The sequence below is a fragment of the Pleuronectes platessa genome, chromosome 10, assembly GCF_947347685.1.
Source record: "Pleuronectes platessa chromosome 10, fPlePla1.1, whole genome shotgun sequence".
Taxonomy (NCBI): domain Eukaryota; kingdom Metazoa; phylum Chordata; class Actinopteri; order Pleuronectiformes; family Pleuronectidae; genus Pleuronectes; species Pleuronectes platessa.
In genome coordinates, this window is record NC_070635.1 from 18,842,819 (window position 1) to 18,854,548 (window position 11,730).

Genomic DNA, 11,730 nt, shown 5'->3' on the forward strand with positions numbered 1-11,730 from the left:
TTTTACAGATACTTTATATTATTTATTTGTAACCAATAAATGATGTAATCGCCATGTTGTTTTTGTGTGTCATGCACAGATTTGTATAATACAGTAACGTGAGTAGACAAAGTCGCGTCCTCTCTCTTCTCTAATCTGCTTTTCTTCAGCGGCACCCTGTCATCTCCTGAAACTCACCGCTCATTGGCTGTCAGTATCTTCTCCAGCAGCCATTGGCCGAGACAGACGTCCATCACAGCGGGTTTGCCAGGCGTCTCTTGCTCAGTCCTGCTGCTGTCAGCACTGCTGCAGTGATGCCAGGTGAGATTCACATGTAACCACAGGATTGATGTGGTTTTTTTTACTTCTGAAACCATGACAGGGTGCTGCAGGTGAAGTGGGGATCCAGTCAGTGTCCGACATGTAAGTTCAATCATGTCTGATCAGTGTTTGCTCCAAGTCTCTGAAAGGTTGTGCAGGTTGGATTGAGTCAGGCTACTTTACAAAGCAAGATGTTCCCTCATTGTAGACTTCTACACTGATTTTGTAAAATGTTGGACTTCTTTACTTCAGTTGTTATGAAATGTGTGACAGGAAAACAACAATCAGGTGAAAATTACAAAACCTGTAATCCCAAAGATTACTGTCATGTGTTTAGGTTGTTGATATGAAATTTACATATTAACACAAACCGTAACAGCAAGGTTTTACAATACTACATATTATTGTTTAGTTCTTCTAATAGAAATATTGAACAAAGGATTTGGTCTGATTACCAAGATTATGCATTATAATAATAAATAATATAATAATAAATATGTATTGGTCATAAAACTTCCTGGACCCACATCCAGACTTAAATTGAATGGGATCTTCCAGGTTTCAACCTTTCACAAAGTTTAGTGGTGGTTATTGGTTTATTAGTTTGTAAAATGCCCAATTACAGTTACATAATCTCCTCCTTACAGAGCCAGTGATGGGGACAAACAGCCAGAGCAACGCCACGGTGGACACCGAAGATGACGCCCCAGCTCCGGCTCAGTTTGGTGACGACACTGCAGTGGGCATTGTCTCTGTGAAAGGCTTAAAGGAGAACTGGCAGAAGTGGTCTGACCAGCACCAGGAGTACCAGAAGCACAACCCCTTCAGTCACGATGCCAGGCCCAGCGCGGCAGTCCCTCAGAGGGGGCAGGATGACTACGGGAGGCCCCTGCAGGGCTCCATGACGGAGCAGCGGGGGAAGGATGCTCACTCGCGCATCAGCACAGAGGTTCAGGAGCTGTGTGAGGTGATTAGGAACATTGGGGAGCCGAGAGACTCTGACGGGGAAGGAAGCAGCTGCGATGGGAAATCGGTCCGTGTAGAATTTGGGAAACTGTTTGAGCATTATGTGAATATCTCAAATAAACTGGTGGGGATTCTTCTGCGAGCGAGGAAGCAGAGGCTGGTGGGCTTTGAGGGGGAGATGCTGTGGCAGGGGAAGGATGACCATGTGGTTATCACTCTGTTACAGTGAACTGGATTAGTGTTGATGCCTTTATTCGTGTTGCATCTCCAAAGAACCTAAAATAACATCTCTAAATGCTAAAAACAAAATAATCTAACCTACTGTTCAGATGCACACAAGTTAATGGACAAACATAAGTCTTTGTAAAGCAGACATATATAATGCCAATTAGCAGCATTTATGAGCAGTGAAAGACGTCAGGCCACCATCAGCATGTTGACAATTCCGTTTTCAAAAAGAACAATAGTCCTCTAAACCATTTGTTCCTATCTTATATAAGGATGAAAGTCCATCCATCTATTATATATACCACTTATCCTTTGGAGGGTCGCGGGGGGAGCTGGAGCCACTCCCGGCTGCCATCGAGCAAGAGGCAGGGTAGACCCTGGGCAGGTCACCAGCACATTACAGGTCTGACAAACAGAGACAAACAATCATTCCACCGTTTTAGACACTCAAATGAACCCAGTCTTTTGATAGTGGGAGGAAGCAGGAAAAAATTCAAACATGCAAACTGCCAATCTGGGATTCAAACCGGGAACCTTGTTGCTGTGAGTGAGCGCTAACAACCGCACCAGGAACGAAATCAATAGGGTATATGACAAACAAGTTTTTATATTTAACGATAAAGACATCAGGGATATAATGGATGTAAAAGTTTAATTCTACCTCATATTTCCCACCTTTGTAGCAGTGTTTGCAGCAACTACCTAGTTACTTCAAGTACAACATTTACTTTACCCACATTAAAAAGCTGTAAGGTTTTCCCACACCGTATGAAGTTAGCATCACTGAAATTAATCTGCATAAGGTGTGGGGAAACCTTACTGCTTTTTGATGTGGGTAAAGCCTTGGAGCGAGCAGCTGAGATGAAGTCAGAGTGGTTAATGAGAGTGAACCAAAGAGAACATGAGGATCCCTGTGACAGACAATATGGTGCTATAGGATGAACCTGATCCGACTTGGCTTGGGTGCTTCAGAGTGTGTATTTATTACCAGTGTGCTTGTAATTTAGGAAACCTTTTTGTAGTTTGAAACTCAGAATACATGAACCACAAAGACACAGTGAGAGACAGTATGATGAACTAGTGAGGCTGCTGCTATTGGAAGAGCACACACGGCCATGCACATTCATTTTACTTTCTTAACACGAGCAGCAGCGGATTGATAAATTAACCACCACTTCTCATTGTCTTATAATAAAGTAACTAAAGACACCGTGTCCTGTTTGTTTTCTGTTACTTGGAGGTGTTTTGTGATCCTTAACTTATTATTAGGACTTTATACTTTGTACAACAGAAACACACTGAAGTCACCAGAGCGGAAGAGATTCAGACAGAGAAGAGGCAATAAATTATTTATTCTAAATCAACATTTCTGAAAGTGCATACACATTTATACAGTAGGATTTCTTCATATTCCATTAATACATTAGGGAATAATACAGCTGCATTCGTAGTTATAACATGCACCATCTAGCTAGTTCATTTTATATCTTAACACTGTTAAAGAACATTTCTTCAATTCAAACGATGAGTAAATAAGCCATTTAATTTAGAGCCTTGTAAATGGTGAATGAAGATCTCACTTGGTGCGTCAGAGTGAACTGCAGTTTGAGCTCTCAACATCAATTTATATCAATTGATCTTTAAAAATACATTCCAGTATACACCTATAAAGTCAAACCTGTGAAGCACTGCTGCATGACGAGACCAGTTTATGAATCATCACTTCTCTAGCTGTGAAATGATAATGATCTCAGTAAGTCTATTGTTCAATTCATCTCTCCTGTCTTCTCAGTAGAAAAAGACTGCCTTAAACAACAAGCTCTGGATCACACTGTCTGTAACTTGGTCCAAAGAGTGAATAATGATTTATCTTTGGCGGATAAAAGAAGATTTAATTCACTTCTTCTTCTGTAAAAATACAAAAACGTATGTTAAGGTCTCAAGCAGCAAGACACATTTGGCTTTGTTAAAGCTTTCACTTTGGCTTTAAGTGTGAAGTGTTTTCACAAAACAAAAAACTGAAATGGTCACTTATTACAAACATCATGGAAATACAAATATTATTTGATGTGTTCAAAGAGGCAGCCATCTAATGTGGGCGTGCAACATCCAACATGACAACTGCAAGAGGCTGGATGGTCCAGTCACTGCATCCCAGCCGAGTCCTGCAGGAAGTGGATTCAACTGGTCAGTCGGTCTGTTCTTTAGAGTTGAGAAGTTCAATCAGCTGCTCCGCCTGCAAAAACATCCACGAAAGGACAGTACAGAAATTATAATGACAACAGACCTGCTTCATCTTAAACATCGACATGACTTAACTGATGTACTGGACTAAATATGAGTTTGACTGTAGGTCTATGGTGCACGGTCTCCCAGTCGAGTTATCATAATACAAATAAATCCATTATGCAGCAGGTGGCAGCATCTGGCTTTACTTTTAATCTATGTCCAAAAATCCCGCCATATTATTATAGACTCATCTTGTGCAGAGAAACCCCAGAGGAATCGCTCTTCAAAATAAGAGACAGAAATGTGCAGGCACAGTAAAGACTGGCTGGGGATTAATCAGATAAGAAAAATATAAGATCACAAGTCTTTTAAAACATGGTGCCTGCAAGAGATTGACACTTTGCTAATAACTCAATTATATACAATATACAAAGCCCAATACAAATGTAAAAATGGGGCTTACCGTGATAAACCAATAGGAATTGAGCCTGTAGAATAGGCGAGACATGAAGCCCATTTGGCTGGCAGGTGCCAGTACATGAAGGTGTAAGTGTGTAACCGAACAGAATGGGGGCCAATGGAAACCAAACCTGCAGTCACAGGAGAGTGTTAGTGTTGACAACGATGTTTACTGAGTTTAACGGCGCTCAGCTGTTACAACAACAAAGCAACAGGGATGTTACCAAAGCTCAGTAATCACTCAGAAACAGTCACACAGCATCTTACTAAATTATTTATCACAGTTCCCATTAGATAAAGTACTAATGCTCACTTGGTAAATACAGTTCAAAGGTGAAACTACTCCAAAATACATACTCTAATGATCAGTAATGATAATTTGAACTTTTATCTGTGTCCGATTATCAGTGCCAATCGCTATTTGTTATCAGAGAAACGGAAGCAACTCTTCGCCTGAGGTTGATTTAATCCAGATACAAAAGCGCCCTCACTGAAAATGTTTGGGGATGTTCTTTTTGTAGTGGACTGGAGCATTTGACACAAACTGAAAGTGTGAAAAGGTACAAACAAGGAAAAGTAGCCTACCTGACGTCACTGAGGTCTGTGACATTGTTTTTCTGTAGGATCTCCTTGCCTTTCTCAACCATCCGCTTCACTGAGTGTAACAACCAAGACATAAAACTTGTAAAACTACTTTCCATTAATATCAGGATTTTTTTCTAACAAACAATGTTGCCATTCCGTGCCATTTTATCAAGTTGCTGAATTTAAGATATTGAGAACTATACCTTGTTCATAGATTGTTTAGCATTTCTTGTCACACAAGATACAAGTAATGCATAGCCAGTGAAATAAAACATGTTGACATGAATTGAAACCAGGGACATGCAGTGGTCACAACCTTTTCAAAGTGCAAATATTTCCACAGGCACGTTGTTCAAACCTTACCCAAAGGCACGTCCTCCTTGCTGAGTGATTTACAGTTCCCTACATGTCTGGTTGGGACGACCAGGTAGTGGTGAGGAGCTGCAGGTTTGATGTCTCTGAAACACGAAATCTCTTCATCCTGCAGCAGAGATAAATGAGTAAACAACAAGTCAGCAAGTAGAAGTTAATTCTTGTGCTTCAACACTGGGAGGGTTTATGAGTCCTTGAAATCCCTGAGTTGTGACAAAGATATTTCACCTCACTCTTGTTCATGGTGAGCCCCACTGCCTCAAGTTTCAAAAGAATGTATTGTAAAATCTTTATTGAAAGTAAAGGGGAATTTCGCTACTTAGTCATCCTTCATTCATAACTTGCTCAAATTAAATAGTATTTAGAAAATGCATGAGAGACAACACAGTTGAATTTCTTCAGTAACATCGTCTGAAACCTGACATACAGAAAGTGGGGGTCACGTTAAGTAGACTGAGGGGAAATATCTGTCACCTCTCAAGAATTTGTTTGAATTAATATTTAATACGAGCAAGTTATGAGTGCCATAATGAAAAGTAGCCAACTATGCTTTTGATTTACTCAAGTTTCCGTTAAACTTGACATAGAGACAGTGGACATCATATCAAGCCTTCAAAGTGCAGCTGGCGTGACTGGGTTTTTCGCAAACAACCGACCACATGAGCGCATTGTGTTTGCTGTTGGGTATAATAACCATCATAAACAGTAAAATAACAGACGAACAACAGGCTCTTTTCAGCTTTATATGGTTTCTCCGAAGGTTGTGACCCTGGAAGGACATAGCATTAGCATCCGTCCAGAGATCTGATCACAAGGGGACAGCTGTTTTCCAAGCTGTGACCTCTATTCTGAATTTACCCAGTGTTGTTAGTGATAGGGCAAAGGGTTGGTTAATCTGGGCTACAGTAGAACTAGCTTGTTAGCTACAGAGGCTATTTCAACTTGCATTGTAAAAACTGGCAAAGGACAACAGATTTAAAGCAGTTTATATCGCTAACTCTGGCTCATTAATGACATTTTACCTGTTGATTAATGAGCACTGTCGCTGTAAAATAAATGAACAAATAAACACAATGTACTTGTATAGTATATATGATGGCTGGGTGTGGTTCACTTGGCAAAACAAATCAATAAATCAGAATATCTGCAACCATAGCACTTCATAAGAAACTTGACAGTTAAATTACTTTTTAAATCAACCTATAGAGACACGGAAACATGAGTTACAGCTTCACAAAGCTAGTTTTTGTTATCGGAGAGGATTGTAAACACACAAAATAAACAGGCTAGCTGGCTAGCTAAAAGCTTCCACGTCATACATTAAAGGATTTTAAATATTCTCACACAGAGAAGAAGCTCCGTTCCCATTTCATTGTGTACAATCTTGCAGAAGATACATTTCTTGTCGTATCCATCCGCTGTTTCGCTGCTGCTTTTAGGAACTTCAGCCTGAGCAGATTGAGTCACTGGAACTTCCGCCATGTTGAACTGTTAAAGGTGAGACCTGCCCAGTCGATTCCAGAGCTCATCAAGCTCACCAGGGGAAGCGAAAGACTGTCGATGTAAAAGATCGTGTAGTGAAAGACAACCACCACAAGAGGGCAATGGGCTCCAGCATATTATATACATCATATTCTATTAAGGGAAAATTACATCTATATATAAATATCAATAGACATCTATAATAAACGACATGTGCAGAAATATATAATCAAATATATAAATAAACAAAAATATATACACTTGATATATACATGATAAACATAAGCTCTTACTGCATTTCTACATATATGCATTACTAAATTGATAAGTACTGCATATACATGTATAAATGTATACATGTGAAAAGTTGCTTGTCCGTCATATAAATGGGACTATTATTTTATCCATTCAAAAAATTACTTCAAACATTAATTCCAACAAAGACATTTATATATATTTTTTTTTTTATAAGGAAGATACGGAAGATACATTCATTGGTCCCACACACACACATGCACACACACACAACCTGCAAATGGGGGGAAATTTGTTCTTTGCCTTTGACCCATCTGGTGAACACAGGAGGACACACAGAGCAGTGGGCATCCATGCAAGGCGCCCGGGGAGCAGGTGTTGGGGGAGTAAGGTGCCTTGCTCAGGAGCACTTAGAAAGTGGGGTGGGGTAGGCACTTAGACAGTGGGGAACAGATCCAGGTATTGTCCATCCAGGCCAGTTAGATACCAAAGTCAGTAAATTGCGTGCTTACAGTACGTGAGCCCAGTGAAAGGGAGAGATTGAGATAATTTCCTTTATCAGAGTAGGTGAAGAACAGCAGTCATGATGAGATCGAGGTTCGTAACCAATGGCATAAAGGATGAAAAAACATGCATAATGTAGTGTGCAATGTATTGATCTCAGTAATGTTATTGTTACAATGGCATAATAATTTCTGACTTCAACAGACAGGCTTTGTGATATCATGCAACAGAGAGGAAAACTAAAATTCCCCCATGCAGATGTAGAGTTCCCGCCATGGTGTAAACACTCCTCCATCTTCCTCTGTGGGTTGACATCTATTTCCATGGTATTTTATAGGTCAACTGTAAAGTTCAGTAACTGCTTGAGACTTCATTGCTTTGGCTGGACATGTAAAGAGCTTGAATAAATAGTTTGAAAACTTTCCAGCCTTCATATATCTGACACGACACTTGTCCCCACTCAAACGTAAAGTATCAAAAACAATCAGGAGTCCTGTGATTGCAGATCTATGCTCCTGTCACACATACATTTGACTTATCTCACTAAGTCTAACAAGGTCCTCTTCTAGTTTACATGCACTCTGCAGGCAAATTAAGGGGAAATCCAAACTAACATTAGATCAGATTTGGTATCATTATTAACCAATTTAAAAAAACAATCAGGGCATATTTACTTTGGACCGAGACCTGTGACACCCAGAGTAAATGTTTCTTGGTTGAGACTCTGGGGCACCTTGACTTCCATTTGACCCCACACACGCCCTCATGTGTGCTAGTTTCAGAGGAAACCAAGTTATGCATGTAAGGTTTGATATATTTTGATTTGGTTTGTCTCAGTATTTTTCCTCAGCATTTTGAACTGCAGGTTACCATAATGTGTCTGTACGTGACCCCTTGTTGCACTGCAAACTGTGATGGTTGTTTGGATGATATTTTATTTTCCAGATACCTGAAGTTCCTGAATGTACAGCGACCTATTGGAAGACTGCAACTTACGTCATCACAGTTTATCTGTTTTACTATCTCTGCTCAGTTGATCAATATTTCTAAGTGAATGTTAGTGATTCTATCTATCCTACTATCTGCTTGGGATTTTTCCGTCTGTACTTATTTTAGTCATGTTTTAGCGCAATTGTAGTAGCATCAGTGAGCCTTAATTTAGAGTCAAACATACTTACTTGCTATTTCTTTATTTGGTTCATGTAAAGATAACTTTCTTGATAAGTGGAGAAATGTGATGTTGTAATGAGGATATATTCAAAATAAAGTCAGTGTCACCAGGAAAGTTTAATGTGGGTCCACAAAAATAAAAAGACACACATTGGCAGTTCATAAACAGACACACTGGAACATGGAGGCTTTTGCTTTAAAATTCCTTAAAAATACATTTAAATATATAAATAAGTTAAAAGAAGTGAAATAGATTAAAGGTTTCCTTATAAAACATGATCCATCCAAATATAAATATCCAGGCAGGTGTCACACTTACAAAAAACAGAAGTTACAGTTGACAGTTAACGGTTCCTACACAAACACACACACATGGATAATAATGAATTGTTCATAGTGCAACTGTTTTCATTTATTGTCACACCTGAGAGGTGAGGAATTCATATGCTGCTGTAATAGAACATAAATTGGAGACGTCATGTTGGAAAAAGCTCAAAAATACAATCTCCAATAAGTAATACAGTGTTTATACCATTAATCAACTATGTAGCTTTTTGTCTTAAAGGTTTATAAGGCTGCTCATGTCTTTTAGTGAAACACAATGGAACATATTCACCTGTTCACACATGGCAACACTTACTGTAAACATGTAGTTTTGATTTGCAGGTGTTCTTTTTAGACGAAATAGAAATTAATACATTTTCCAAAATCCCTGAATGTGCTTACACTAGGTACTTGTAACTTTCTGTTATTACCGTCCATAACCCCAGGAGGGCATGCAGGACTTAAAGCTTCAGAGGCTGACAGTTACTTTCTGGGCTCAGCACAGGTCAAGGCAGCAGGGCGCTTAACAACAGGGTTTCATCTAGACACCTCTATTTAACAGGCACAGATGAAACCAGTGCAAGCAGAAGGTCCGGCCTAGGAACCACCAGAACAGGCCTCATACGAGCTGTGTGTGGACTAATCTCAGCCAGGCACACATGTGATACAGTGGCGACTGTTCTTTCAGGTTTAGTACAGTAGTAGCTAACCCACTTGAACTTCTTGAGGTCTCAAGGTTGTGTAACTGACGTTCCTCGCTCACTTCTGAACAGTCCAGACCTCGAGGTCTTGTACGATGAAGTCCTCCTGCGTGGAGAGTGGTGGGTTGTGAAAAGTCGGAGAGGAAAAACTGGCCCCATGGTTCAGATCAGCATCCAGCCACAGAGCGAAGCCATCCCTACAGACGGAGCAAAAACCAGCACTTTAACATCAGATCTTTTACGGCAGGTGACTGGCATTGTAAGCTTTCATATCTCACAGCTAGCACAGTTTTTATTACTTTACTGCACTGATAGCCACTGCGTTATCTTATTGATCCTTCCGTGAGCCTGTCTTTATTTTACTGGGAGTAATCATTAACCACATGACTTACCCTCCTCCACCAATCTGCAGAGACTCCAAATTGCCACTGACAAAGTAGGAATTTTCTCCAGTCCATCTGTACGCCTGAATAAAAGCCAAACACACGACATTAGAAACTAATACTCAAGCGTTCATATATGTGAGATTCTACATACTAATATTTTGTATCCCTTTCTACATTTCACAACTTTCTAGAGATTTTGTTGAATTTCAAAACTTGAGAAAATCTCTTCAATGTTTGCAAAAACTATGGAAAATAAGACTTTCTTGGTAATAAAAACACACCTGCTGTCAGACCTACTGATAAACTATAGGTAACACAGGATGATCTGTTGCTCTCTTTACCTGAAAGTCTGGGTTGAAGCTGAACAGAAAGGTTTCACCAGTGCCATAGAAGTGTTTACTGACTCTGAATGGATCTGTGGAAAACGCTCCGAACACCTGAAAACACAAAGGCAACGGTTATTAAACGAGAAGCCACAGATGTCAATCTATACATACATTTATATGATCTTTGCAGCTTTAAATGATCTATTCTGAACAATGAGCGTTATCACTTTTGATACTCATATAAACAACCTTAACTAAAAATAATTGCTCATCATTTTGAGAAATGTGCCTTTTTATCGATATTGATATATATTGATATATTTGTTATTTATCTTTTGGATGACATTGGTACAAATGAAGATGCAAACCTTTTTGTGCATGTCTCTGACGATCAGCAGCACAGGATTGTCCAGTTCAGCCATATTCCTGTACAGTGTCTTCAGGCTGCTGCCATGGATGGCAGTGCTGTAGGCCAGCTGCCATGGATAGCCCCAGGTCCTTGCTGGCATCTGAGCCGCAAGCTGTTGGTAAAAAGGGAAGTAGTGGTGAATCCCATGATTTCACAATGTAAACAGGCTGTACCTAATTCAAGATCCTCCTCTTAGATTTATCGGAAACTCACCTGCTCCAAGTCGTGGGCATCCAGCAGCAGGCTGTGCTTGCTCAGCACCAGCAGAGCATCATCTCCCTCCTCCTGCTGCTCGGGCTCCTCGGCCTCTGAGTCCTCAGAGCTGCACAGACTCGTGCGGCGTCTGGAGTCCTTCATTCTGATAATCTGCAGGAGAAAACACAGGCTTGTCAAACCTTTTCACACTTTAAAGTAGCTTGAAGAACAAGCATTTCTCCAGGTGCAACAGATGAAAGCAGCACTAGTCCTACCTCCACATAGGGCTCCACACAGTCACTGGCTATGTAAAGTACTTTGACGTTCTCTGGCAGCAGCTTCATTTCTCCTGCAGTTCTCTGTCAAGTTCTACACATCAGGGCTGCACTCATTTTTTTTTGTACTCTCTGGGTTACTTTCACTTTCCCCTTTTGAAAGGCCATTGGTTGGAAATTTGGGTAGAGGGGCCTCCCATTGGTTAGCCCTGACACTGTTAACTTTCTTTTCTCATCAAACAGGAAAGTGAGGCACGGTTTCTTTGTGACTGGGAGGGAGCGGTTGAGAGGATGTCCATATATGGACACTTGGGATTTCCCAGAACATCTGGGACCACAGCCAATCTCCCCAATTCTCCATTTGCTAACTTACTGTAATTCAGGACATGCTTGCAGGGTTTATATGGCTGCAGATAAGCATGGCAGCTTAACATAGACTTCTTTAGCATACAGTGCCTTGCATAAGTATTCACCCCCTTTGGACTTTTCTACATTTTGTCATGGTATAACCACAGATTAAAATTTATTTCATCGTGAGTTTATGTAATGGACCAACACAAAATA

The 11,730-nt window shown here is 40.2% G+C and overlaps 3 protein-coding genes across 3 annotated transcripts; 1 reads left to right on the forward strand and 2 right to left on the reverse strand.

Annotated features, from left to right (window-relative positions):
- Positions 1-955: 955 nt before the first annotated feature.
- Positions 956-1,495, forward strand: si:dkey-29b11.3 (actin-binding Rho-activating protein-like). Its single transcript, XM_053433214.1, has one exon. The coding sequence runs from the start codon at positions 956-958 to the stop codon at positions 1,493-1,495; it is 540 nt and encodes a 179-aa protein (XP_053289189.1).
- A 1,332-nt stretch (positions 1,496-2,827) lies between these two features.
- On the reverse strand, positions 2,828-6,657 carry hint3 (histidine triad nucleotide binding protein 3). The gene is made up of 5 exons (XM_053432220.1): positions 6,484-6,657; positions 5,131-5,248; positions 4,768-4,837; positions 4,187-4,313; positions 2,828-3,730 (listed from the first exon to the last, which is right to left on the reverse strand). The coding sequence occupies exons 1-5, from the start codon at positions 6,619-6,621 to the stop codon at positions 3,683-3,685; spliced, it is 501 nt and encodes a 166-aa protein (XP_053288195.1). The 5' UTR covers positions 6,622-6,657; the 3' UTR covers positions 2,828-3,682.
- Positions 6,658-8,648: 1,991 nt separating this feature from the next.
- LOC128449327 (nuclear receptor coactivator 7) lies at positions 8,649-11,324 on the reverse strand. The gene is made up of 6 exons (XM_053432426.1): positions 11,167-11,324; positions 10,910-11,062; positions 10,656-10,808; positions 10,303-10,398; positions 9,968-10,041; positions 8,649-9,772 (listed from the first exon to the last, which is right to left on the reverse strand). Exons 1-6 carry the CDS (start codon positions 11,233-11,235, stop codon positions 9,634-9,636), a joined length of 684 nt encoding a protein of 227 aa, XP_053288401.1. The 5' UTR covers positions 11,236-11,324; the 3' UTR covers positions 8,649-9,633.
- Positions 11,325-11,730: the final 406 nt, after the last annotated feature.

Excerpts from the sequence above, each read along its gene's own strand:
- si:dkey-29b11.3 (XM_053433214.1), top strand. The coding sequence starts at position 956 with ATGGGGACAAACAGCCAGAGCAACGCCACGGTGGACACCGAAGATGAC.
- LOC128449327 (XM_053432426.1), bottom strand. The coding sequence starts at position 11,235 with ATGAAGCTGCTGCCAGAGAACGTCAAAGTACTTTACATAGCCAGTGAC. Across the intron at positions 10,399-10,655 it reads TCAGAGACATGCACAAAAAG|GTGTTCGGAGCGTTTTCCAC; the intron begins GTTTGCATCTTC and ends TTGTGTTTTCAG. Across the intron at positions 9,773-9,967 it reads CTGCAGATTGGTGGAGGAGG|GGATGGCTTCGCTCTGTGGC; the intron begins GTAAGTCATGTG and ends CTCCGTCTGTAG.
- hint3 (XM_053432220.1), bottom strand. The coding sequence starts at position 6,621 with ATGGCGGAAGTTCCAGTGACTCAATCTGCTCAGGCTGAAGTTCCTAAA. Across the intron at positions 5,249-6,483 it reads GAACGGAGCTTCTTCTCTGT|GATGAAGAGATTTCGTGTTT; the intron begins GTGAGAATATTT and ends TCTCTGCTGCAG. Across the intron at positions 3,731-4,186 it reads ATTCCTATTGGTTTATCACG|GCGGAGCAGCTGATTGAACT; the intron begins GTAAGCCCCATT and ends ATGTTTTTGCAG.